Here is a 27,952-nt window from a genome sequence, read left to right on the forward strand (position 1 = left end):
TGCAGCACTTCTAGCCTCACGCCACTTAGCATCACTGTGATGTGCCTGACTGCCGCCTTGTCCCCCCTTATCTTGCATATGCTGAGGATCTTGAGACTGTGCTGGTAGCATCTATGGAAGAAAAAGTACAAAAATAAACTCTCTATCTTGTTGCAAGAGAGAATTTGAAATCAATATTATTCTTTGCATGCAGGGCACTGTGAAAGAAGGACATGGTGTGTCTGCACATGGCCAGTAGGGAAGGAAGCCACAGGGCAAGGTGTGGGGGAGCCAGCTCTGCCTGGGCTTTCTGGAGATGGTTCTCAGCTGCAGGGATTTTTTCATTTGTTTGTTTATCAGGATTAGCAAATAGCCCTTAAGTCTTAATTTGAACCTTGCCACAACGGAGAACTGCACTTTGTAGGGGAGTTCATGCCTGTGTTAGAACGCTAATTTAATTCACCCAAGAGGACAGCAGCTGTCCTTCTCACAAAGACCTGGGCCTTCACAGCAGGAACCAGCCAAGAATTTGCCTTTCCTCCTGTCTTTTCCAGCCCGTTCAGATACTGCACTTCTATGGGCACAGCCCCAGGTGTGGATGTGCTGCACACACCGTTCCAGTCACCTTGGCTGTCACCCGTCCCCCCTGTGGGTGCTGGCACGTGGTGGCCCAGACCTCACCAAGGAGCACACCCTCCTGCCCCTTACTAGCTTTTTACAGGATGTCTCAAATTAAATTTAGTGTTTTATTTCATTTTATTTTATTTTATTTTATTTTATTTTATTTTATTTTATTTTATTTTATTTTATTTTATTTTATTTTATTTTATTATTCTCAGATAATTTCTAGGCTTCAGCACAACCTGTCTCAATACTTGAAAGCCACAGGCCTAAAACATTTACTGTGACCCACTGGTGAGAGCCCTTACCCAGGAGCAGAAATCCTGGGGTCCTCAGGCCACAGTGTCACTTCATTGCTGTGTATTTAGTAGTTAATGCTTAACTAGCTCAAACAGTGCTGGGCAACCTCCACCCCCTGCAGATCTGCCCCGCCTGGAGCATTGTGCTATGCCTAGAAGTGTCTTGCACTTGAAAATTTGTCTCCATTTTGGGTAAAACTATCAACTAGCTCCAAAATTTGAGAAATGTTCTGTACATGAAAGCCTTCAGCTGTGCCCCATCCAGAGCAGGGCTCAGCACTCAGCCTCCCACGTACAGAGGCAAAATCTCCACAAAGCAGACTGAAGTGCCTCCCCACTTTGGTGAGCTCTGCACAGCGTCAGTCATGGTTTGCGGTGGGGATTAACGGCATGGGGCAACCGGGGCAGCAGCACTGCCCATTGCTTCCCATCTCTCCCACCCCACTGACACCTGCTGTGCCCTGGGGACACTGTCCTGCACTGGCTGCAAACAAGTGCCCCGTGCCCAGGCTGCTGGCAGGTCCCACCTGGCCTCCCAGAGCCCACGCTGCTGCAGCCAAAGAGCCCTTCAGCTTTGGATGGCCACCACCTGCCTTGCTCCAGCCTTGGCTGGCAAGCCTGTGCTCCAGGAGGTCCCCAAGCACACACTCAAACCTGATTAGTTTTGAAGATACGCTTGAATTAAACATGCCATTGTAAAGCTCACCCAGAAGAGGATCCCATCTAAACCCATAGCCAAGAGCAGTGGCAGCATGTGGTCCTCAACCTCATTGCTGCCTTCTGGGAAGCAGCATCAGAGGGGCAGATAATGGGAGACAAAAGCCAGCTCTGGCACAGCCCTCACCACCAAAGCAAGCCTACGGGAGTGCAGAGAGCTCCAAGCACATCCACACCAGCCCTTCCAACCAGTTACATGCTGCCTTCATGGGCGCAAAACCGGACCTCCAGTGGCAAGAGCTCGGTGAAGAACTGGGTCTCTGACCGCTGGCTGTGGGCACATAATCATGCAATCCTGTGAAAATACAGCTGTGCTGAGGGAGAGGAGGGATGAAGGGGGGGAAATAACTAATTCACCCGGGAAACAACTACTTGGTTTAAAGTATTTCTGTGACATTACCAGCAACAAAAAGGAGCAGCCTCGCGCTGTGTTCACCCTGCTCCGCAGCAGCAGCTCAGGCCCAAAGCCCACTGTCCTCTCGTGGCCCTGGGACCAGCCTGGTCTCCTCTTCCCACGGGCACCATGGCAAACATTTTTGCCTTCTTTAACATATAGCGTTTTTTTTCGGGTTGCAACAGTTTTGCAACTCCATAACCAAACTGGTCTTTGCCATTTTCTTTGCACATTACAAATGGAGCTCTGCAAGGCAGTGGTTTATTTCCTATTGATCTGCAGCCTCCTTTTCTTGCCGCAGCAGTCAACATGTCCTAAAAATGCTGGATTGCTCTTAATGAGAACATGGATATGCTGTTGCAGACTAATTTCACCATCTTTCAGTTTTACAGCTAGCAGATTTATGCAGTTGGTATTTTTTTAATTTCTTTTTTTTTTTTCTTTTTCTCTTTTTTTTTTTTTCCTTTTCCATGCTGTCATTTGCCTGAGGAAGAGAACTGAAAATGTCCATATGAATCAATACAGCAGCAGAGCATCAGCAAACAGCAGCTTGTGAGCTGAAAGAACAAGGACACAGCAGCAGTACCGCGAGAAGCATCTCCTCGTGGAAGCAAAAGTAGGCAGAGAAGTGTTTTTGTGCCATTTCAGCCCCAGACCACAGCCCTGCCTTCTACTCTGAAGAGTCCTGGGCTATTGACAGCCAAGGCAGACAGATGCAGCACAGCCCTGTCCTGTGTGACGTTAGGAACTGCTACATGTGTGGGTGATGAAGCCTGGGCACAGGTTGCCCAGAGAAGTTGTGGAGTCTCCTTCCTTGGAAGATCTTAAAAATTCACCTGGACGTGGACCTGGGCACCCTGCTGGTGGTGTCCCTGCCTGAGCAGGGGTCAGACCGGGTGGCCTCCAGAGGCTCCTTCCAACCTCGGCGTGATGCTGTGATTCTGCCAGAGGCTCACAAACCAGCTCTGCTCTCCTGCTTGTGGCACGGCTTGGAGACATGGACACAGAGACACACATTTCTGCCTTTCTGCCTCCAACGCAGGAGGCAGCCAGGCCAGCAGGCGTCCCGCAGGCATGCGACAGCCCCAGCAGCACTGTGGGCACAGGCAGCTGCTGCTTAGGAGGGTGCCACGAGAGCCGAAAGTGGGATGGGGTTTTGTTCAAGCAAATGTAAGACGAAAGTAGACAGAAATGACTGGCAATCTAGAATTTCTGATTATGGCTTTAAATTTGGTATTTCTAGGGATGCTTGTTGGGCTGGACTTCGCCTGCCCCAGCCTTGCACAGCTTGCTGTATTCACGGGCAGACATGAGAAAGTGCTCATTGCTCGTGCAGCCAGATTTCACCATTACCCACAGGGGCGGAGGAAGGACAGTTTTGCAGGATTGCATCAGATCCAGTTTCCAGCCTTCTTTCACTCACCACCTAAACAGACGATGCAGAATTTGTCCTAGAATTAATGTATACTTTCTGTAGGTGGTACCAGCATGCTCCTTCTGTGGCTTGCCTTTATTTTTTGGGGGTAACATTTAAGTCTGCTTCTCATATCGCTTTTGCTCAGTTTATGCAAATACTCTAATTCTCCTCCCGGCTGCAGTTTTTGCACTGCTTCTTGTAATGTGTTTTCCTGCATTTATAAGTTTTCACTTCCACTTTCAGCCCACATACTATGTACTTTCCAGCTGAGAGATCCAAAGGGAATATTTAGGAACTTATATACATACACACATATATATATATACACACACATATATATGTATATAAAAGCAAGAGCAAAAAAGAAAGAAAGAAAAAAAACGAAGACAAAAAGAATAGGAAGAAGAATAATTGATAAACCTGCTGCATTTTGAACCATCCTGTGCAGAGTTAGGAACCAAACCTTGACAATCTCCCTACTGGGTTCACGTGGAGAAAGAAGCGTCAACACCATTTTTTAAAGAGATTGTGGCTGTGCCACTTCTTATGTTGAAAACCACACAAGCCTACCTACCAGCTGAGCGAGACCCTTCAGCAGTCAGGCTGATGAACACTCAGCTCGTGAATCTCATACAGTCGTAAGCCTGGGACAAACATGATGCTTTGCATTGCAGCATCTGCAGTCTAAGCACCTATCACAGGTTTACAGAAATTTAACACTTCCTCTGTGGATTGCATGCCCAGGGGACAGCATTAAGAGCACGGAAATGGAAAGTCTAGTCCTAGATTTCTACTGCTCTCACATGTAATTGTCTACTTGTTTCTGCCAGACATTATGAAAATAAATAAATAAATAAATAAATAAACCAAACCAAAATAAAAATAAAATGTAATTACCATGGGAGGAATAGACAGAAGCCGTTGGGTTTGAAGGCAAGGACTTCTCCCGTGCCCTCACTTCTCAACACATACCTAAATATGTGAACCAGACATAGCAAGTTTATGGAATACAAACAAAATAGCTACCGTTTGTTGATGCTGGAGCCTCAAAGCCTGATGTTATGTACATTCAGGAAAGGAACTTCCTTCTCCCCAAGCTGTCCCCTGAGGTTGTTCTGTTAAAAACCACCACACAAGCTGTGGTGCAGGCAGCAGTTGTGCAGGTTGTCTTCAGAGCTAAGCCCCCCGGTCTACAGCAGCAAACAAACAAGGGCAGAAGACTGCAGTGCATCAGAGACAATGGGATACGGTAAAGCAGGCAACAACATAAGACATGTAAGATGCCACAAAACTACTCAGACATGCCTGTAATCAAGTGGTTGCTTTCTCCTCTTGTTAGAGCCATACTCTGAATGGCAGGAAAACTTCACATTCTGCATTCGTACAACTGGATTGCAGAGCCTCAAGTACTCTCTTGGTGGTGCTGGCACTTACCTTGGACCCTATTCATCGGGATGAGAGAATGTTGGATTTTGACCAGACACATAAATTACTGAAGAGTCTAATTTCTGAGTAAACCATGGTGTGTTTTTTTTTTGTTTGCTTGTTTTTTTGTTTTTTTTGTTGTTACTAAACATTTTTTCTCACATTCATCAACCTTTCCTATGATACGGGAGATAAAATGATACTATGACATATTTACTCATATTTCAAACAGAGCATGACTTCTGTTTGAAAAGATGACCTCACTATCCACAGACAAGCATTTTCATCACTTCGCAACCATCCAATTTATCATTCACTACGTGGTTAATGGAATTTGTCTTCATTTGTCACCCAGTGCTATTTTCAGAGTGGAGCCACACGCTAACATCAATAATAAACATCTCAAATGCCATCACTTCTACAGCAGTTTTAATCAAAAGGTGGAAAACACTTCTCTAAGGACTATCTATGTAGTCCATTATTTGACTTGATTGAAAAACAAGTCATTACAAAAATGAATGTGATAATTATGTTTGAGATTGACCTGACATGGAAACTAGTAAGAAGAGGGAACATGTACAATGCGGCTGTTGGCTGAGTTTTGAGCTTTTTTGTGCTTTGTTATTTCTGTTCATCAAATCCCTCCACCCTCAGCCAAGACCTTGAGGATTTTATGTGTGCTGAGGTATGACATGGTGGTGTGAATAGAAGTTAATCCTTTAATACTTCTAATGGCAGAACAGAACAGCATGGAAAACAGTAACAACAGACACAACCTGAGATTTTTAATCTTTTCTTTACTGATTGTTTTGCAAATACAGAGTAGGACTTTGATGTATAGTTTGCAGAGCTTACAGTACAACTACAATTTATATCATCATTCATTTTTTGCTTTTTCAGGGACAAAAGTCAATAAAATACAAAATGAATTAAGTCCAACATGATAACAGTAGAATCATCATCATCTTCAGGACAAAGAGCATCAGCTGTCTTTGTCTTGTGAAGTGCTGTGAAGCAGGCATAATATCAGTGATGTCCCAATAAACCATAAACCTTCACACATACCAGCTTTCTTACAGCCATGGAAGAGAAAGAGGGATGAGAATCTCTTATCCCCATAATACCGATCATCACAACTACTGCTCAGAGTATACCTTACCTACAAACCATACTTGTGTCCACAGAGAAGGCAACACTTTGGAGTGTTTTAATTTCTAATCCTACTTTACAAGTCTAAATTTAAACAACAGAATCAGAGCTTGTTGTAATTAGCTTGTGCAGACACACAACATTTTCATAATACCAGTATTCTACCACAACATAATGTCTTTAAGATAAAAAATGTAAGTGTGACATACAGATATTTGCACCACCGGAATATACTGAGAGCGCCTATTTTCCTTACTTCCCTGGTCTTCGGCACCATATTGACTTTTGCCCTCTTGCATTACACTGGTGCAAGTAAGAGTAGACACAAAATTCAAATATCCACCATGTATGACATTCTTCAAAGCACTCCTCCATGCTCTTGATCCAAGCTGAAGAGAAAGCATAACCTGTTGCACAGATCATAGCTGGTTATTCCCCACAACACCCCTGTGAGGTAGGAAGAAAAACATCCCCTTTTCTAGGAAACAAGACAGAGAGCACAGATGACAATTTTCAAGGCAATACGTAGAGAATTGGAAAAGCTAAAATGCGGGAGTTCATGGCTCCTCATTCTTTGTGTCAGAAATCAAGGTCCTGAACTCCCAGACATTATCAGGTCATCAGTCTTTTTATAAGCCATATATCAAGGATAATTATGGCTTCTGTGCGTATGCCAGCAAAGCACAGTTCAATGGAAGAAGCAGCATATACTTGAAGCTGCCCTCAGACACTTCTCCCATGCCCTATATATGCCAATAAAGTATGCTGTAATTAACTAATCAGTACTACGACTAATATAACATAGGTAATTGCAATAGATCAACACTTCATTTCCAATTTTCTTTAAGACTTCCCCGGCTATTTAAATAATTTTATTTCTGGATAAGTTATTAAATCTCCTTCCCTGTACAATAGTTTTTATATTCCCCTCTAAAAACATCATCCATTCTGGTTGATCTCTATGAGAGCTTTACGGGATGATGGACAAGAAACTTTCAGGGACCAGATCCATCCCCTCACAGTAGCTCTTTTTTTTTTTTTTTTTTGCTGTGTGCTGCACCGCAAGGGTCAGAACTGTCACTGAAGTGTTTTTGTGGAGCATGGCAGACATCTCTTGGCTGCTCTGTCTGAAACCAAAATTGTTTCACAAAGCTGAAAGTCACCTTTTTATATAGCGACTTTCAATCTGCAAAACCCCTCTGAGTAGAACCACTTAGATCACTCCACAGCAGTAGAAATGGCCAAACATTGAGAAAATAACTTGTTTGGAATGAGGGAATATGCACAGGGAGTATTAATTGAGAAAATATGAAAAATAAGGTAGGTAAAAATGTTGCTAATCCTGGATATTCTGGAACACTTTGACCAATGTAGTTTCAGGCTTTGCACACAAATTAACTACCAAAGAAATCACTTGTATATGTTCAGTAATGAAATTAACACTAGTCTGTAAAAGACATTTCTTTCTCATGTGCTTGGCATTAAGGTATTGCCTACACATTTAGGCTATACAACAGCCATTATCACCCATTAGCTCAAGTCATACAGCTTAGTTATTATGGGAGTACTTTTGTACTAATGTAAAGGTGCTTACAAAGGTATTTTGTTTATTCCTTTGTGAGAAGAACAACAACATATTCTGGTATTGACAGGAGACTAACAAGGAACTGCTTAGAGTAATTATAACTCAACAAAAATAATTTCTCTAATCAACAGTTTTACTGCTGTAAAACCCATGTGTGGGATAAGACGAATTTTATAACTGCCCCATGAAAAATTAGTATGTCTTATACAAGGTTACTAGTGCAGTACAAAGGCTAGTACTGGAGCTAATATTGCAGGAGTTTCATATCTGGTTCCCTAGAAATGTGTTACATTCCTTCCACACACGCACTGAATACATCATCCATCTAGTATCAAAATTCCCTTCTACACCATACCCCAACACTGCTTATCATATTTATGATAGGCATATCAATATAATTCTTTGTGCATATATATTTTACATATTTTTCAGTCACTTAATTTCCTTCTATCAAACATCAAACATCAAATATATGTCAGGAATTATTTTCACTAAAGTTTTTTAAGCATTCCTATTTAGATGAATGATGGAAACTATCCTACCTGGAAAGAACACTGTAAAAGAACACTGTATTTTAACAGATGCAGACTTCCAGTATTTCTAATCAATTCATGCTCTGTATAATGATGATCCATTGTGCTAATCTGGGATGTGAGATCCAATGCTGTCATAACTGTGCTGCTTGTTTGCAAAAACAGTTGGCTTGTAATTAGAACAGTGAAAGTAAGATCTTTACCAAATAGCAGAACCAGTATGAGAGAATGACTTTTCATATTGATTGTCTCATGGTGTGCATTCTAGTTATCATGAGTTTGGGTTCCAAACTCTCTAATTTTTGCTGATGCCTTGACTCTTAAGTGGTACAAACTTACTGCTTCGTATTCCCTTCGGAAGCAATCTCCCAAATGCCCGCAGCATTTTCCTCCCATATGTAACACTGGAAGGGCAGACCTCACTCCAGAAACAGCCTTCATTTGCCTTTGAATGGAGGTAGGGAGAAGAAAAGATTATATCCGAAGAGTAAGAGCAGTTCATGTGGGACAACTGTACAGCTATCAGTTGTTTACAGGGGAATGGAAACATGTTTTTATCTTCCTCCTGCAAACTAGCCCCATTCTAGCTTGTACAATTTAAATAGAAGGGGTGAGAGCTGGACTGTGGGCGGTGCATGGCATCTTAATGCCATCAGACACTGTTGAAGCAGCAGATACATTCAGGGCTAAGGGCCCCACTGATACAAACAGTTTTGTCACAGCCTCATTAAAAGGTTCTGGAAAAGGGAAGTCCATATTCCTGATGGCTTTCTAGAGATGCATGCATTTGCTATACACCACTCCAGAGGAAAGACACATTACAGGAAAAGAAACATAGTAAATGCTGTAGTTAAAGAGCAACAGAGTGATTTGTAACTGAGCAACATCAGCAAAAGCAGAGGCAATTGTAAGTTTGCATGGTCATTTCCTGCATCTGTGTAAAAAAAGTATTATTTGGCAGAGAGACTACAAGGCATTTTTTTTGACAATGTTCACTAACATTTTAATATAACATTATTTGAAATTTAGAGAATAAATTCACCCTTCTATTAAAATTGGTAATGCTATGAAAGTAAAATTCCGTTTAGGCTGATAGTCATGGCCTGAGTATAACTAGCTGGAAACTACTTACAAAGCCCTTAAAAAAAAAAAAAAAAAAAAAAAAGGAAAATTGCAAAACAGTCATGGATTCTTCTTCACTGAGCTCCCATTTGGAAACAAGCCTTCTGGCAAGTGAAGCCCAAACTGTGCTGCAGGTTTAAATCTGCCTCATAGGTATCAGTTTTGGCGAAACCTATCAAGAAGGAGGGAAAAAAACAGAATAGTTAACATACAGATATAGCGGTACAACCTGTAGTTTCCTTCCACCTTTATTAACAATGTGCCACTGAAGAATAGAGACACTGTATTTATTTAAACCCATATACTTGCTTTATTTCAGATAAATGCTGCCACCACTAAATTTCTGATGCAGAAATACAAGACACACGTAGTGCTAGTACCCAGCCTCTAAATTTCATTTACTTTGAGTTGGGTTATTGATTTAAGAATGCAAGCAGGTTAATCCTGGACAGCTGAACCTCTACTTGCCCCTGTTAACTGTGTGGTCTTTGTGGAGGGCTTCCAGTGCCAGCAGGAATGATAGCTGAACTCAGGTGAAGCAGCAACTCAATTATACAACATACAGGATGGCGTGTGAACATCTCAAGAACAAGCCATGGCTTTGTTAATACTGAACCATAAAAGGCCATAGTTTGTGCACAGCAGGGCAGTGCTTGCCATAAACAGCAATAACAGAGGTAGCTGGAGACGGGCTGGTGCTTCAACCTTCACCTAGTCCACTTGCATTCATGCACCAATACACCTAATGATGCAGAGGCAACAACGCAGATGATATTCAATACCTGGCTGAATCACAACATAATTATTAAAACAAGCATGCCAAAGAATCCTGAACTAATACTTTCCCTTCTTTGCTCAACTGCTACGTTCATCCTGTTTTTTCCTCCCAACACACCTGGAGATGGGATGCTGTGTGTCAATGGTAGGTCTGCACAGAAGTAGTCAACTAGAGTTGTGGAACATGCATATTAGCAGGCAGTGTACAATCGAATGTATACATATACTATATACCTACAGTATAATATAGGTAATAGTGTACATATAGTGCAATACCTCTAATTTTAACTAATATTGATTTTAAAGTTGCCTTCTTCCATTCACATTCATTTTTATGTCAGGACACACATACTGTTTTAATTCTATAGTCATAAAATCCATTAGTTGTATTATAAGATATCCAGCAGACCAAAACTAAAACATATTAAGCCTAAATAGAATAGTGGATGAAGACAGAAGGTATAAATGGGAGTAATGCAGAGAAGAGTTCAGAGCAAAGAGCAGCATTGGTTAACAACTGTTTGAACCGTAACTGCAGATCTACATAACACCCTGAGGAAAACCTCTCCGCAGAAGATCCAAGCCTCATTAAATATATCCTGTTCTCAGCCTTATTTAAATGCCCCAGGATGAAGATCAAAAACAATTTGTGTGATCTTAGTCTTTCTAGAGGAACGACAGTACCACAGATATGTGGCTCCTCGTTGGTTAGTGTGTCCCACTGAAACATCACATTCTGCATTCCTTCTGCCTCCTTATCCCACCTTTTTCACTTAATAGTACTGAACAAGCCAACTTACAAAAGAATGATATATATGGGCCTTTTCCAAGCACAGGGAAGGTTGTATTTCCAAACACATAGGGCTGTATTTCCTATACCAGTTTGATTTCTAAGTTATCCTTCCTCCAGCCACAAAATGTCATTGCCTATAACTTTATGAGAATAGTGACTGAAAAAAGCTTAACTTGTGAAGAGCGTGTTTAATATATCAAATGCTAAGGAAGTGTTTTCAGTGGATGTAAACTGTTCACTGATTTTTCAAAGTTCTGTGTGAATGAGGATAATAAATAGATGTAACAGCTATAGGTGCAAAGGAGCTGGAAAAAATAAACATTCCCGAGCTAGTTCCAGACATGTTTCAACATTTCCAACTCGAAGTAGGTATGTACCTCGCTTTATTTGGGCCTGTTTCTGCCTCACCTAGGGATGGTGCTACTGAGGTAAAGACAAAAGCTGGAGGATGAAGACAGCACCATTAAAATCTGTATTCTGCAAATAATGACAAAAGGCAATTAATGGAGGAGATTGTTTTTCTGCTAGATTTTGGTACTATCAAAACCTCAAGCGTTTTACATGTCAATGAACATATTACATTAAATGTAATGCCTGCACATTTGATGTAAGCAGCTGTCATTTGTGTGTACCACTATTGGTGTCTGAAAGGCTCTGATCCCCAGGAGTGCAGAAGTGCCATTGTGCCTGCTGAACAGAGGTGGCGAGAGCCCAGCACCGCTAAGAACTGGATGCAATTAGAAATGTTTGCTCTAAATAAATGTGATTAAATAAGCAGAAAAATGCTAACATAAAGAAAGGGATGGTCTGGGCTTGAATAACAAGAAATAATCAAGTCTGAAACATAGAAAGCCTCCTGAATCTGCTAATTTAAATACCAGCAGACTCAGGCAATTCGGTATCACTCTGCTAACAGCATAGCATTTGATAAGGGCTGAATGCGCTTGGCAAAGACTATTTTACAGTACACAGATGCATAGTTGCTACTTTCCTGCAGTACATCCTAAGCAACACATTTTCAATGTTATTTCACTTACAGAAAGAACAGCTGATCTTGGAAGCTGCAACAGGCTGTGCTAATGTTGAACAGGCAGTACTGGGAGCTGCTTGCCTTTGCAGTCTGGTATGAAGCCCCAGACCTGCTAAGAGGAAGACCCTAGCTGAGGGCACGTGGCCTCAGGGACTCCCTAGAATTCAAGCTTGTTGACTTCCTGATTTCCAGCCCCAAACAACACTTTTCAGCTACACAGACATCCCTACGCTGATTTCGTTACGTTTATTTACAGCGAGCAGCTCTTTCAAGGGCTGATTCTGAATGATGCTGAGTCCCGGTAACTTCTAATGATCTCATCAGGAGTACAAAAGCAAGTTATTGTGCAGAGCAGAGCAGAGAAGAGAAGCGTAACTGTTAAAATAATAAAAGTAGCTTATCCCTTATTAACTCTTAATTATTTGAAACTGCAGATAAATGCAAACCACATTTCTAACATCTGCTTTTGTAGAAAAATCTGCTCCTACTGTGAGTTCTGTAGTGGGGATGATTGATAAGGAAAAAACACAACATCCATTTAAAAATGGATTCAATCCTGCAACAGCCCATTCCCTCAAAGTAGAATATATTTCCAGAAGCTAAAACCATGTCCTCTGGTATTTTGCACTCACTGACTGGAGCTTAGACTGTTGATTATTTTTAAACATACACTAGTCAAATGCTGTTCAACTACCTAATTTTTCCTTTGTCCTAGCAGATGCTTTTCCTAAACTCTGTATTATCTTTTAAGAACCTTTTTCGTAAAACTGAGCTCTCAGATTATATTTTAAAAAAGGAAATGATTTTTTATCTCTATTTTATTTCAGGTTAAGCAGACTTACTGTGATGATCTTTACATCTGCAAATGTATGGTTTCTCCGTCTGTTTTCTTACAGTCTCATCAAAGGTATAAACCAGCACAAGCCAAAACAGATTACCTGCCAAAGTAACCTACATGCTAGGCAGCAGTAAATATGATTTAAGCACATGAGATAAGCCAACACTTTGTGTTGCAGTAAAATTGAGGTTGAATTGTTTATTTTGGTTATGATGCCAGTCTAAAATCAAGATTGTTGACTCTATATCCTTTTTCCTTTGTCATTTTCATGTTGCAAATGTCCTTTAGGTGATGTTTTCCCAAATAAGCAGGCTGTGAAAATGGGAATGTATAGCCAAATGTGTCTCAAAAGCCACAAACACTATAAAGCTCTCCCCTCCCGAAGAGAAGTAGCTTGCACAGGGAGAGATAGTTATATATGAAGGCAGAGTCACTCCTGAAATTCTCAATAGTAACAAACATAGAGATATGCTAATTTTAGTTCAGATTGTTCTATGCATTCACTGAAAAGCTGTAAGAAAAGGGATAGCTCCTCTTTTTCCACCTATTAGTTATGTTCCAAACTACTAAAACATACGATATAAAAAAACCCTGCTTTAGCTATACAGTATCCCTTAAGTTCCTTGTCATCAATATAGACAAGATACCTCATTCAGTGTACGTAATCGCAAGCACAACTGTTACTCTTGCAAAGAAGCCTCAGGCAGAGCCTTGAAATTTGGAAAAACAGACCAAAGATACTGCTTTCTAAACAACTGCTTACCACTGTGCTCAAGTCTCTTTATTTTCTCAACTTCAAAATTAAGCGCTGTAGGTGTTCACTGTTTATGAGAATCAGGCCCTCAAGGGTCTAACATCATGCAACAGTGACCCAGTCTTGCTGTCACTGACGTCAGTATCAGTTTTGCTGAAGATTTCAATCAGAGGAGGAGGACTGGGTCACCATGACCTGGAAACATGTTTAGTGGAAACAAAGAAAGATGAAAGGAAAGGAGGAAAAGCAGAAAGAAAGAAAATGGGAGAAAGGAAGTGTTCTTCTGTGCCATGACTTTAATAAACAAATCACGGTAGTTCACTCCTTCCATTTGCAGAGCTGTAGAGATTTCAGGAGTTTTTAAGGAGCTACCAACCAGAATGTAAAGTCAACCTATGCACGTACCCGGGCAGAGGTCAGCACAGTACATGGTTTGCAAGCATTTATGGAAGCTGCATGCTTTAAGATAAATACATAAAATTGCATAAACCAAGCAGCATCTACATTTTTCATGCCCACATATCCTTTAGTGCAGCTCATGATGTCATGCATGACCAAGGCAGCTGTACAAAGCAGACTGCACTGGAGTTTGTCTTCATGAACCAGGAAATAGGGTGGCACTGAAGAGTCCCTTCCAGAACCTGGTCTGACAGATCCCAGAGACACAGACAGCACTATACCTCTCATCAAGTGCTAACCCAAGGATCCAAAATTTATACCACTCTTTTGCAACATTTATAGGAAAGCACCAATGGGACAGTGGGTGGTGTTAATCTTTTCTTTGGTCCTAATAGTCCTAATAGTCTTTGGTCTACTAATAGTCCTAATAAAAATTTATTTGAACTCTTTGGTCCCCACTTCTTCCATTGCCTTCAACATGGCCTCCTGGAGTTTACTGCAGGTAATACATACCCAATTAAACATATACATTTATAACTATATATTTAGGCCACTTGAACCAAAAAGAAACCAACTCCTTCCAAACAAACAAGTTTGGAACATGTAAGGGATGGTGTCTTCTGATAGAAAAGTACTTTCCTGTAGTTTCAGTCTATTTAAATGGTTACTAAACATGACACTCTTCAAATCCAGCCCATAGTTAAACCTCAAACTAAATACATCAGAACAATGCAAGTGACTGATTGCCATAGATACAACTCTACAAGGTCATTTTTATGCTTTGGTATTGGGTGCTAGCTGTTTGAGAGGTTGATCAGCTGAAGAAAAAGAAGCCCTGATACTGACATTTTAAAAAATGTATCATTTTTTTCCTAAATCATAGACAGAAGTGAATGAATAATTTCTTTTGCACACAGAATTGCTAAATATAGAAGCTTGCTACTACTGTAAATTAAAAAATAAAAATGACTTCCACAAAATGTTACATAGAAAATGAATAATAGAGCAAAGTGATTTTGTAGCAATTTTCCTGCACTCTGCAGTCGCAGGTTACTCATATTTAACAGAACATTTTTTATTTACGGATAAATGAATATTTTCTTACAAGTGAACAGCTTTTTATTTAAAATATTTAAAACTCCACAAGAAAAGCATACACCATCACATTTGGTTGTCAAAAATGCTCTCTAATGGACATGGAATTAATTAAATTCCACGTGTTCATTACTCAGAATATTTTAATTATTGCCAATTGTATGTTCAAAGCCTTAATAACAAACTCTTTCACATAATAACTGTTCTTCATTCTTACATTTATGTGCCCTAGCCCTGCCTCTCTTAACTCTGTGAAGAGGAAGAGTACTACACTTCACTACCAAAAAGAATACTACACTTCACTACCAAATATTTCTCAACCATTTTAACAGCACACAAGGTATACCCGTCAGACTCACTGTCCTCACCAAAAGAGGGCTGACCTGCCCCAACTTTACAACACAGAAGAAAAAAAATTTTTGATATCCATGCAGGACAAGGCCATGACAAAACTGTATTTGTTATTGGCTACACCTACAGAATCAGTTACACTCCAGTGCACTACATTTTTCCATTAACAAGCCAGTTTTGTGTTAGCATTAAATGAGGCTTAAGACAGAGTGTGAAGGTAAAATGGCAGTGGGTTTATGGATTAAGAACAAGGCACTGGAAAAGGAAAGATATCAACAGTATAGTATCCCACTAAAACAGGAGCTTTGAGATGTCCCTGTCCATGGCAGGGGGGTTGGAACTAGTTATCTTTAAGATCCCTTCCAACCCAAACCATTCTGTGATTCTATGATTTTGTGATGTAATTGATTGGCAGTAGTAACCAGGGTGGATGCATGCATGTAGTGATCCCTGTTGAGAAGACTCACAACCCCACCTAAATATAACATGAAAACTTAAAATTAGAGAATTAGGTAAACTTTGACAGTGGAAGTACAAATATTCAACCACCTTTCAGACTCCCTTTTCAGCTCACCAGCTCCCCTCTTCAAAGCGTAAAGGGAATTGAGGTTCCTTTTCCACACTGCCCTTTTTACTCCTAGATATTCCTCCATCTTTTCTGTTTTTTTTCCACCTGGATTCTAATACCATTACCTAATATAATCATATTAGGTTAGCCTTAAAATATCCCATAAACTCTCTTCCTGGGTAAATCTACCCTCACCTTTAAGGAAGAAACTTACTGTACCTACAAGTCTTGAGGGGATGATTATTTGTGAATACTCATCCAGACACCAGAGTATATTTGTTTGGGAATATATTTGTATATATTTGTTTGTGAAATGACTTACTGCAAAGTCACAGCCAGTGCTTTTCTTGATGTCATCCACTGATAGTCCTTCCCAGATTTCCACAAGGGTGAGCCCTTTCTTTTTGTCCACATCAAACACAGCCTGCCAGGTTCAAATAGAACACAATTAATTTTTTTAATGTATATAAAAGAAAGAGGAAGTGAGTAGTGATACTGTACAAAGTAATGTTCTGAAAAGAGTTACTTCAGTAACAAATGATGCCGTTAAAAACTGGTTTCACTTTTCTGAATGAACAATAATGATTTCTGCAGCATTTATCTGTACCTAAAAGAATCTAAAGTATAAGATATGTTGATTTTGTGGAAAAAATGTGCAACTGTTCTTTGCTGTATGAAATAAAGACTGTGCCTCCTGCTCTGATCTGGCACAAAGGAAAGGGGTGAGATATTCTCTGCTGCAACACAATGTCTACCAAGAGATCATAAAAGAGAATAGGGAAAGCCGTTTTCTCCCTCACCCTTCTGTTTTGTTTTTAGGCCAGCAGAGAGGTACAGGGTGGGTGATCACCTTATCAGATGATGAGCTTCTCCAACAGCTATTAAACACTCAGTTCTAATTTTAGTATTTTCAGAAGCTAGCAATGAACGAGAAGGTTTCTTGTTTTATTTTCAATAACAAGCCTAGGGAGAAGTGGCTGAAGGAGCAAAGGCTATTCTTTCTGACATCTTCACAAGACATGCTTTACACTTCCGAGGCTCACAAACACATCAAATAAGAACACCTGTAAAACAGCATGCGCTTTAATGGTGCCTGCCAGAGGTAAGTATATAGGTTGCAATCTAGTTGCCAGGGAAACTATAAGGTCTATATTAATTTTTCTAAAATGCAATCAGTAGGAAAAGTCCAGTGAAGATTGAACTGGGAGTGAAAGTGAAGTCTTATGCACCCACAGAAGTGTGCTGAAGCTCAATAGCCCTCTGGACATATAGGACTGATTTATGGCTTCACTAAGTGCAAATCACACCTGACAAATTTGGTGGCCCTCTAAAACAGGGTTACAGCATTGGTGGATAAGGGAAAAGCAACTAACGTCGCGTACTTCGACTTGGGCAAAGCATTTGACACTGTCCTGTATGACATTCCTGTCTCTAAATTGGAGAGACATGGATTTGAGAGATGGACCACTCACTGGATAAAGGATTGGCCTGATGGTCCCATTCAATGAGTTACAGTAAATGCTCAATATCCAGGTGGAGACCAGTGATGAGTGATGTCACTGAGGAGTCAGTACTGGGACCAGCACTACTTATCATCGTTGCTGGTGACATAAAGGGTGGGACTGAGTGCACCCTTAGCAAGTTTGCCAATGACACCAAGCTGTGTGGTGTGGTTGATACTGGAGGGAAGGGATGCCATCCTGTGGAACACTGATAAGCTTCAGAGGTGGGCCCATGCGAACCTCACAAAGTTCAACAAGACCAAGGGCAAGGTCCTGCACCTGGGCCAGGGCAAACCCAAGCACAAAGACAGGCTGGGAGAACCCATTGAGAGTAACCCTGTGGAGAAGGACTTGGGGGTTCTGGTGATGAAAAGCTCAACTCAGCATGAGCCAGCGGTGTGCACTTGCAGTGCAGAAGGCCAACCATATTCCAGGCTGCATCAAAAGCATCGTGGCCAGCAGGGTGAGGGAGGGGATTCTCCCCCTCTGCTCTGCCCTCACGAGGCCCCACCTGGAGTCCTGCACTTAGCTCTGAGGCCCCCAGCACAAGAAACACGTGGAACTGTTGGGAGTGAATCCAGAGGAGGGCCATGAGGATGACCAGAGGGCTGGAGCATCCATCCTATGAAGAACAGCTGAGAAGGCTCTGGGAAGACATTATACCAGTTTTCCAAGTACACAGAGGGGGCCTGCAGGAAATCTGGAGAGGAACTTTCTACAAGGGCATGTAGCAACAGGACAAGGAGCAATGTCTCTAAACTAAAAGAGGGTAGATTGAGACTATACATGAGGAAGAAATGCTTTACTGTGAGGTTGGTGAAGCACTGGCACAGGCTGCCCAGAGAAGCTGTGGATGCCCCATCCCTGGCAGTGCTCAAGGCCAGGCTGGATGGGGCTTTGGGCAACCTGGTCTGGTGGAAGGCGTCCCTGCCCATGGTGGGGGTTAGAACTAGGTGATATTTAAGGTCCTTTCCAACCCAAACCATTCTCTGGGACTGAAATAGCTCTTCTGAGTTTTAAAAGAGAGGCTGGGTGTAAGGAACATCCACACTAGGAAGCTAGAGCAGAAACAGTTTAGAATACAATCTAAGAACTGTTGTGCATTTGTGTCATCTTTTAATAAAACAGACAGATTTGATGAGTGGTGACTCAGAAAATTTCTGCATGTTGTTTATTTTCTGTCAGCCTTTATTCAGTTCTTTTTTTTTGTACCTTACATTTGTATGTGGCCAGTTAGTAGAAAACTGCATTATAACTTGCCCATTTTCATTTAGTTTCCCTTCCTTTGTGGAGGAAAACTTTAAATGACAGTAGCAATATACCACTGGGTAAAAATAAATTCTATATCCACACCTTTGAAGTATTCTACTTAGTATGACGGTTGGCTCACAGAGGGACTACTCTAAGCCTTTAAAAATGTAAACATTGATAATAAAAGGAGTATGATTACAGCAAAAATCCCAAGTCACTTATCCACTGCTGAAAAGATCCACTAATGTACTTTGAGCATCAGCAATATCAGATGCTCACAAGGACTTGCATTGGACAGTAAATTGCTTCACAAGTGGAATCAAGTAAGGACAAAAGAATTAAAGCCCTGCTACAGCTACAGGTCATATTTCCCTGAAAGTCTGTAGTATACACCAAGGAAGATGCTAATCGTCTGACACGTATGTACTACAGAACCGTTGCCTTGCATGTATACTTGAGGAAAATGTGTATTCCAGGATTTGCACCTCATGAGGCGAATTTTCAAGTATACTTTGGGAAAAATAAGCAGATACATACTTTGCATACTTCTCATGGATGGCATCTCTCTTCTGAAGGCGTCTAAGAACATCATCTGGTATGTTTGATGTCAATGGTGAGAGATTTAAAAGGAAAAATGAGCCACCAGGTCTCTGGAACTGAACTCCAAAGGAATTTTTTAGCCTTCACTGGTCACATCTACTGAACATATTATTCACTTTTATGAAGGTTTACTGCTTTTACTGAGTTGCACTTCTTAGGAATAGAGGAACAAACTATTGACAAGAAAAGCATTTTACCTTCTCTGTAATGATGCGGTTTACACATTGTTTCCCAGTAAGTGGTAAATTGCATTTTTCCAAGATTTTATGGACATTGCCCTGTGTTAAACAATATACAGACAAATGTTAATTTAAAAAACCAATGCAACTTACTCACAATGCAAATATGTACTTGAAAAGGGAAAATCACAGCTGTAGGCATTCAGTGTTACTGAAACATTCACTGTATTCAGAATACTCTCTGAAGTCTATGGCACATTATACCTCTGGCAATTTGGGACAGTTGTAACTAAAACCCTAGATATGGGATGATGATGAATAGGAGTCTTACTGCACCACTGAGTGGGCTCCTGTGTTTAGAACCTCTGCATACTTCTGCTTAATGATTTGCAATGTGTGGATAAGATACACATGGGACCTCACTGATGACATATAAAGGACAAAAATTAGACAAAAATGACATTGTGGGCATGACATTTCTGTCTTATACTTTATTATGAACAGTATTTGCAGGATCAGCCATACACACAGGCATTTCAAATCCCTAGGGCTCAAGTGCCCAGTCATGCTTTGAAACTAGTAAATCGAGTTTCTTTTCCCACATTCAATTCCCATTTCCTCCATCTCTCCAGGAAAGCACAGAAGCACACTAAGAGGTGAGTGAGATATACTCATCTTCAAGTACTACAGAGAAGTTAGATTGTATTTATTTTAGACAGAATAAATTAGCCTGCATGTATGGTAGAAAAGAACGTATGTAAAGAAAACAGGATTTACTCTACAGCATTTCCTTTTTTAGGGCATCAAACAGCAGCTACTCTAAATATTGGGAAAAATATTACCTAATGAAAAAACATAGCTTCTGTCACAAAGTTGGCTGTGTAAGGTTTGGATGGTAGGGTTTTATGTTCTTTTCCCTCTTTTTTTTTTTTTTTTTAATAGTTCACAAATGGCTTTAGATCTTTCTAAATCTGCAATAGCTGCAATAGCTCCAAATGGATATGATAAAGATAGATTACCATGTTTTTAGTCAGGATTTTGTGAGCCTTATACACAGGTAGCATTAAGTGCACATTTTTCCTATTATTATATGAGTTTTTTCTCTAATTATCGATTTTCAATTGTGCGTTTCAAAACTCTTGGAGTACTGCACGTCCCATTTAACTATCTGAATGCAATACTTTTTAAATTTACAATCATCAATTTGTCTTAAGGCTTAATATAAATTGGGGAACCATATCTCAGCCAGTTTGATTCCCAAGTGATAACAAAACGAGCAGCGCATGTGCTTTTCAATTTATCTTTTTCAGTGAGTAACTATTTTTTCATTATAATTATATTGGCAAGATCCACATCTGGTATCAAGGCAACTACTCTGATGAAACTCGATCACTCTTTACAAAAATGACAACTTGTGATAGTATGTTACTTTCAATTGATCAACTTTTATCTTGTCTATCTTAAGGACCTTCCTGCACGTTTTTCTTAAGAGCCAAGGTTAACCTGCACTATCTGTGGTATCCTCAGTAACATATCAGGTGTAATTCTAAGGCATTGAATTGCAGTATCTCTTCTTGGTGTCTAGTTGAGACTGAAATAACATAGACTTGAAGAGCTGACAGCCTGAATGGCTCCTGTGACCCTAAGAACTGATATGTTCCAGCTTTTTAACAGAAGAGCTGAACATTACTGTATTACCAGTTGCCATGAAAAGTGACTTTTGGAACTCTTCCATCAGGACACTATCAGAATGGGAATCCAAATAGAATTGCATGATTTTTTTCTGTCTGAATTTCTACAGGATTTGCTCAGATAAAGGAAGAAAAGACTGTCATGTAGATATCCAAAGTCTTAAGGTGTTTCAGTCTGCTTTCTCTAAATTCTGTTACTGAAGAACCAAAAATGCTCATAATTTTCCAAACACATCAAAAATCAAAACTATTCACAATGACAGAAAAGTTTTCAATTCAGTGCTCTTACGTTTCAGCCATGTCTAAATCACATGCTTAAAACTAGTTTCCATTTTATTTTTTGAACGGCGTAGACAACTCATTTCACAATATGAAACAATTACCAGCCATTATTTTATTATGTTTTGCAAAACATGTCAATAATGTGGGGGTGAAGGACTTTTATTTCTCTTAGGCAGCATATAGCTGAACGGGCACAGGTGCACAGTGACTGTTCAGAGATTAAATAACAACTCAACACACTATTACTGTTCTTCACAGTTACGAGCAAAAAAAAAAAGTAATTTAGCAAAAAATACATTAAGAACTTTCATAACAAATTAGACTCAAGACCATTTGCTGAGTGTCTCACAGTGGCCTAAGCACATAGAACAAAAATTGAGCCACCCTTGAACAGGTATGCCCTTCTGGTTCCTGAGATGCTGTGACATATGCATTTCTTGAGCTAGAGACTGCTTCTTGTCAATGCTACTTAATTGTCACTGATGAACTTGAATTCTTAAAACAGTTTAATGCCTTTCATATATATTCAATACTTTGAGCTCCTATATCATCCTGCCAAAGATCCACAACTTCATTAGTTGGCTATGAAAAATACTTCTTGCTGTTTGAGACGTGCTTATTTCTCTTTTCAGTTGGCTACCTTTATTTCTTCTGTAAGGCAGTGACTAGCCATCCTGCATCCCCATCTTTATTATTTTACACAGTTCTATGCTACCCTGCATCAATGACATTTCTTAAAATGAAGTCTTCTACAAAAGTCATTTAAAGTCATTTTTCTTCCGTATCTTTGAGTTTTAATTTAATATAAACATTTTAGTAATTAAAAATTTAAACACTTTAGGGCAAAGGGTGATTAGTTTTATTTTTAAATAAAGGAAAATTGAGTACTGCTTTGAATGTGAAGACAGGTAATAGTTTCACCCCCATAAGTAAGTGTAAATTGTATTTTGCATGCATTGCAAGGACTCAGCCTATTGCTGTCTTTGAAAACTGCAAAATGTATACTCAAAGGAGTACACTCTTAGAAAAATGTATTTTAATGTTTAAGAAGCTGTCACTATTATAAAAACACTTGAAGGGGATTAAGAGATCCTTTACAACATGACAGATCACACAAAACTAACTGCAAGATCTACCTATTGCTGCAATTCTTGAATGTGTTCATTGAAGGTACTGCATATATCCCGTAGCCTTCCACTGTATTTCAGTCCATCGAGTCTTGACTCCTGTTGATTTACAGAAGGCTTTGGTGTCTAATGATAGATTTCTTATTATTTACTTGGAAAATAAGATGACAAAAATGTCCCTAATCTAAAAAGCCAGCAGACATAACAGATTCTGACAGTACACGCACACATTTTTTTTTCACTTAGTAGCACACTGGGCTCTGAGGAAGAGGAAAGAGGGCTTCTCTGATGCTTACATATGGATGAAATAACAGTTTGAGAAAATCTTTGTGGTAAAGAAATAAAAAGGTGTAAATATAAGATCAGCTCTGTAAGAAGCAGTCACCTCAACAGAAGGCTTCTGACTTTCAGAACTGGTGTCAGAGGTGCTATATTTGCTTGTTCATCACCTCCCTGCCTTTCCAAGGAGCATCTAAAAAGCTGTAAAAGCAGATTCTGATTTTTGAACACTAGATTTCTATACTTCATCTTGTCCATTTTCGGACAAACAAGAAGCAGCCCCAAAAGAGGACAGGTAAGAAGAAAGAGCACTAAGAATACTGGGACCCTTCCATTTTAAAATACGGATAAAATTGAAAAAGCACCTATGTAGATTAGTTTTGCAGTGCCTTCTTACAAAAGCAGAATAAATAATTTATGAAAGCCTGTAATAGGCTTTCTAGAAGTCCACACCAGGCACCCCATCAATATAAAGGCCCGTCTTATGTATATGTATACCAAAATAAATAAGTCTATGCCTGAACTGTTTATGAGTGAACCTGTGTTCCTATCTTTTTAAGTTTCAGTGTTCTTATTGACTAAAAACAACAATTAAACAACTTCCAAACATTGTACTGACAAAAGAGTTTGGTAATAGTGCTATTAAGAGATAAATTGTCATAAATAATTAGTGTGTGGACTCCGACCCTTAACTGAATTCTACAGTAACTTGAAGTCTAGCATAAATATTTATTCAGATGACATTAATACCTGAAATATTTATCTGAGCAAATGGATAATTACACATCCAATTTGGTGGGGGAGGAGGGACTGTGATAGGGATGCAGTCAGGATGCTTTGCACTTTTACTTATTTACACATGTGCACACAATAACTATCAGGTCATTCTCAGTCCTGCTGCTTAGAACGTGCTACCTGAGGACACAACGTAGTATGAATTGTCCAATTTCAAAAAACAAAAGTTAAAAAAACATGGAAAATGAAGATTCACTCCCTAAATCACATTAAAAAAAATAAAATAAAAAAAAAGCCAACCCCACAACCATTAATATATTTAGCTTATCATGCAAATTCCTTATGAATTCTGGCAGGAATACTGATCTTAAATACACACAGCTAATTCTTATTGCAGACACATAACAAAATTGGAATAACAAGCACAGAAATGAAATAGGAAGTTAATTTTTAAACATTTATTTTAGTTCTCCAAGAATAGAAGATTTTGTCCTTTGGCTCATTTTTCTCAGTTTGGACAATCCCACTCTTGAAGTTTCAAATGACAAGTTTCCTATGACCTTCTGGGGGAGACTGCTTACTTCTATAAGCCTCCCGCCATAAAGTCATCTCTAGATTAACCTCTAGCACATAATGGTATAATATGAAAGGCAGCCTGCATTGCATCATGCCAAAAATACCTGTTTTATCAAGCTGCCAGTACCACTATGACTGACAGCTTCAAAGGTAAATATCTGTCCATCATAACAAATATTTAGCCACGGGGAACCTCATTTCTCAAATTATTCTGAGGTAAAGAGTAAAATCTCTAGGGTAGCATCTACTGTAGCTCTGGCAATTACCACTCATTAAATATACATGAAGCAACTACAAAATGCGTGCAGCTTTTAAATATCAAATTAATATTTCATTTTTTCTATGGTGAATGATTAACTTACAAGAGTCAAGGAACCATACTAACCTATCCTCCTGTTGTATCCCCCTCATAACTAGCAGCAAAACTGTCAAATCCTCACAAAGTGACAGAAGAAGTATGAATGTAAGAACTCTTCTTTATTACTATTTTTTTTTCTTGCTACAGCACAAGAGACTTATATAGAAAGAAGCAGCAGAGCCTTACCTTGGCTGAGTGCTCCATGGTGACAACAACTTTGGTCTGGGCACTGGATACCAGGTCCATGGCACCCCCCATTCCTTTCACCATCTTACCCTAAAATGAGATTTTTAATAGAAATGTAACATTTCTACCAAAATGAAAAACAAAACAAACAAACAAACAAAAAACAGAAAGAACATATTGGCTGCAATGACAGGACAAGGTATTTATCTTTTTCCTGTGTAGAAAACCCACATTATCCATGACCACTGTATTCAAACACTACCAGAGCTTCCCCTGAGAGGAAACAGCTGTATCATCCTAGGGTCTATGTGATGCAAATAGGAGGAGAACAATGAGTGGAATAAGGACCCACTGCCATGTGAGGCATCCTGGGTGTAACTTACACCTGAACAGTGACAGTGGGAGCCCTGATGCTGAGGAGCAATTAAGCTAGTTCCAATGTTTCTAATACTGTAAAAACAAAGTGTTCATTCTCACGTTAGAAATCTCATTGTCTCAAAAGTAAATAACTGATTTTAAATGTAACAACAAGAACATCAGAGCAGTCTCCACCTGCCAGTTCAGAAAGACATTGCTTGTATCACTAGATTAGCATAAACCATTCTTTTTATTCCATTCCAGATTTATTTGGATGTCATTTCAGAACAGGGGCAATAAATGAGTTTGAATCAGTACTCAGTTCTGTTTGTCCTTCAAGCCAAGAAATGCTTTCTGCCTCTGTGACTCATTCTTTTTTTACAGAGCGTCACAATTGCACCTGTCATCACAACAGCTGTATTATGGCTTGGTGTTCAGCTTTTCATAGTGCTGTGGCATTCAAGCCCTGACTGCTTCCAGCATCTTAAACTGAATGCGTCTGATCTTGGAAGATAAGCAGCAAGGCTTGCTTGGCTTGCCGGGCTCAGCAAACTTCTGATGGGCAATGACCTTGAGTACAATCTTCTACTAGTATGAGGAGTCACTTTTGGACAACAAACACCAGAGTACCCCCCAAAACCACAAGCTAATAACTTCATGTGTCACTCCTGAGTTGCTAGGGAGGGGACCTGCATGATAGGTAAAGTTAGCAGGAAACATGAGCCAAGGAATTTTGGAGATTAAAATCAACTATTTTGTCTCAAATATTTTGTATTCATTCTGTTTCAGCTGCTTGTTATCTCTCATTAAAATGAATGAAGTACAGAAATATATTGTATGCTGTTTTACACTAGGCCTAAAATTAAATGGTTAAACAACTTGGAAACTTCCTAGCATAAAGCTTTTCTCTTATGCTTTTGTTTATTAGTTATATAGTTCGGTACCATCAGCAGCCATGGCCCATGACACAGAACACATGGAAGAGACTTGCCTCATTAAGCTGTCAGGACAGCAATTTATTGAAAACCTCTTCATCATAATGAAGGCAATACACATAAAAAAAATTGTTTTGTACAGTGAAGAATAAATCATATCTTCCTTTATCTATAAACAAGCCCTTTAGATTTTCTTATATCAGAGTAATATTAATCACATTAACACTCCTATTAAATATTTCTTTGCAAACACAAGCCTAAAAGAGATGACGGGATTTATCTCTGTATTTGGCTTCTTGGCACAGATCATTCTCAAACCCACCTTGAAATACAGAGCTCTTACAGAGACTGCAGTGACCTCTCATCAGCCTGCCAGAGGGTCACTGACAAGATAATGCAGAGTAGCTGAAGACAACATATCTCCCCAGTAACTCAAAGTAAGTTTGCACCAAGGATTATGCTATCAACGCTCCTACCCTGGCAACACCATTAGTTCACTTTTCAGGACTCAGTTCTATTACCTAGTAAAGAGCTACAGCAATTAGGAAACGTCTGAAGAAACAGCTGCAGATAAAGGGCAATGACAAATGTACTGCTGAAGAAGCTGTCATAGAGTAATCTGACAAGAGATTTCATTCCTTCATGTACGTGAGAACAGGAAAAAGCAAGTAGAGTTGAGAAGGACTTGAGGACCTTTAAATCACTGTATCTGCTGTTGTTCAGGCAAACATTCTCATCACTGTAGGGTGACTGCTAGGTAAAGCAAATTATTTAAGCATTATCTCCAAACAGCCAAGCATGCTTTTATTTTGAGGAGTATCCAATGGAGAAGAGCCTTACATTATTCTCAGTGTGAGACTTTGGTAGGTGCAAAGTGCCCTGTCCTGCACACCGTATTAGAACAGGGCCAGCTGCATTCTAAATTTGAATTAAAATACTCCAGTCAAAAATGTGATTCCCAGAAGACATTTTGTTTCTTTTTGCTTAGGAGAAACATGCAGACCAAATCAGTTTTGATATTTATAAACACTGCACATTTACAAGCAATAAAAAATTTGTTTCTTTTGAATTTTAATATTATATTTAATTGCCTCTGTCAAAAGTCAGACTTCCATTTCAATCCTTTACAAATATAAAGGCAATCTGTCACAGAAAAACATTTTCACTTCCTGGAGACCACCTGCAACAACCAACACTGATGTGAAACCTCTGATAACAGCTAGGTTGGCTTGGTAATGCTGAACACTAACTGGGTTGAGAGCTATACATTTCACTTTAAAAAAGTAGAGACCATTTTTACTTATTTTTGACTGAACAGGCCAAACTGCAGATGGTAATTATTTTTTTTTTCGCTCGTCAACTTGGTAAGGCATTTAATAACAATGTTAATAACATACATAATGCTCACTTGTTTTATGTAACTCATTAAAAAGAATATTTCAAATAAGAAATGACTAAAGTGCATGTGCAAGTTTCCTGCTCCTTCTAAGCATGCTAAGGCCCAGCCTTTGCATGTTTGTTTTTCCAAAAGATGAGTTTTTTAAGTTCCCAAACACATTAGTGCTGCTAGCTTAAGAAACCAGAAGCAAAGACTTAGTTTATTGGCAGTGCTTCAAACTATCAGTGCCCTATTAAAAAAACATCTACTACTTCACCAGCAAGAGCTTGAAGTGAGCAGAAAACGTGTTTTGAATTTGCCATGTGCTTCCTGAAAGGTCCAGCATTGGGAATACTTATAAATAGGGTTACACAGAAGGCAGAAACAAGCTGACAGTTCCCTTGCAGCTATATTGTTCAAACCATTAGTTAAAAGGTCCAGGATGCAAGGAGGAATTCTGCCTTTTGCGTCATGCTCCTTCTTAGCAGTTCTTGCTACATCTCAGACCAAGTAATCTTTGGGTGCAAGAGGAGGACAGTCATGGACCTGATGGATTTTTATTTGTTTATTTCAAAGATATTCAGCAATTTTGCTTCCTGACAGCCATTTAAAATAAAATGGGAGGGGGGATTTCTTATAATGCCTATGTATTGCAAACCAAATTATTTGG

General features: G+C 39.6%; 1 protein-coding gene across 1 annotated transcript in view; it reads right to left on the reverse strand.

Moving 5' to 3' along the window:
* Window positions 1-5,629: 5,629 nt before the first annotated feature.
* OXCT1 (3-oxoacid CoA-transferase 1) overlaps window positions 5,630-27,952 on the reverse strand; it is an 89,572-nt gene continuing 67,249 nt past the window's right edge. Inside the window, exons 14-17 of the mRNA XM_066987599.1 lie at window positions 24,613-24,702; window positions 19,397-19,477; window positions 16,169-16,270; window positions 5,630-9,413 (exon numbers count right to left, since the gene is read on the reverse strand). Coding sequence (XP_066843700.1) covers window positions 9,378-9,413; window positions 16,169-16,270; window positions 19,397-19,477; window positions 24,613-24,702 — 309 coding nt within the window. The 3' untranslated portion in view covers window positions 5,630-9,377. The remainder of the gene's footprint in view (window positions 9,414-16,168; window positions 16,271-19,396; window positions 19,478-24,612; window positions 24,703-27,952) is intronic.

Source organism: Anser cygnoides, chromosome Z, assembly GCF_040182565.1.
Source record: "Anser cygnoides isolate HZ-2024a breed goose chromosome Z, Taihu_goose_T2T_genome, whole genome shotgun sequence".
Lineage (NCBI taxonomy): Eukaryota > Metazoa > Chordata > Aves > Anseriformes > Anatidae > Anser > Anser cygnoides.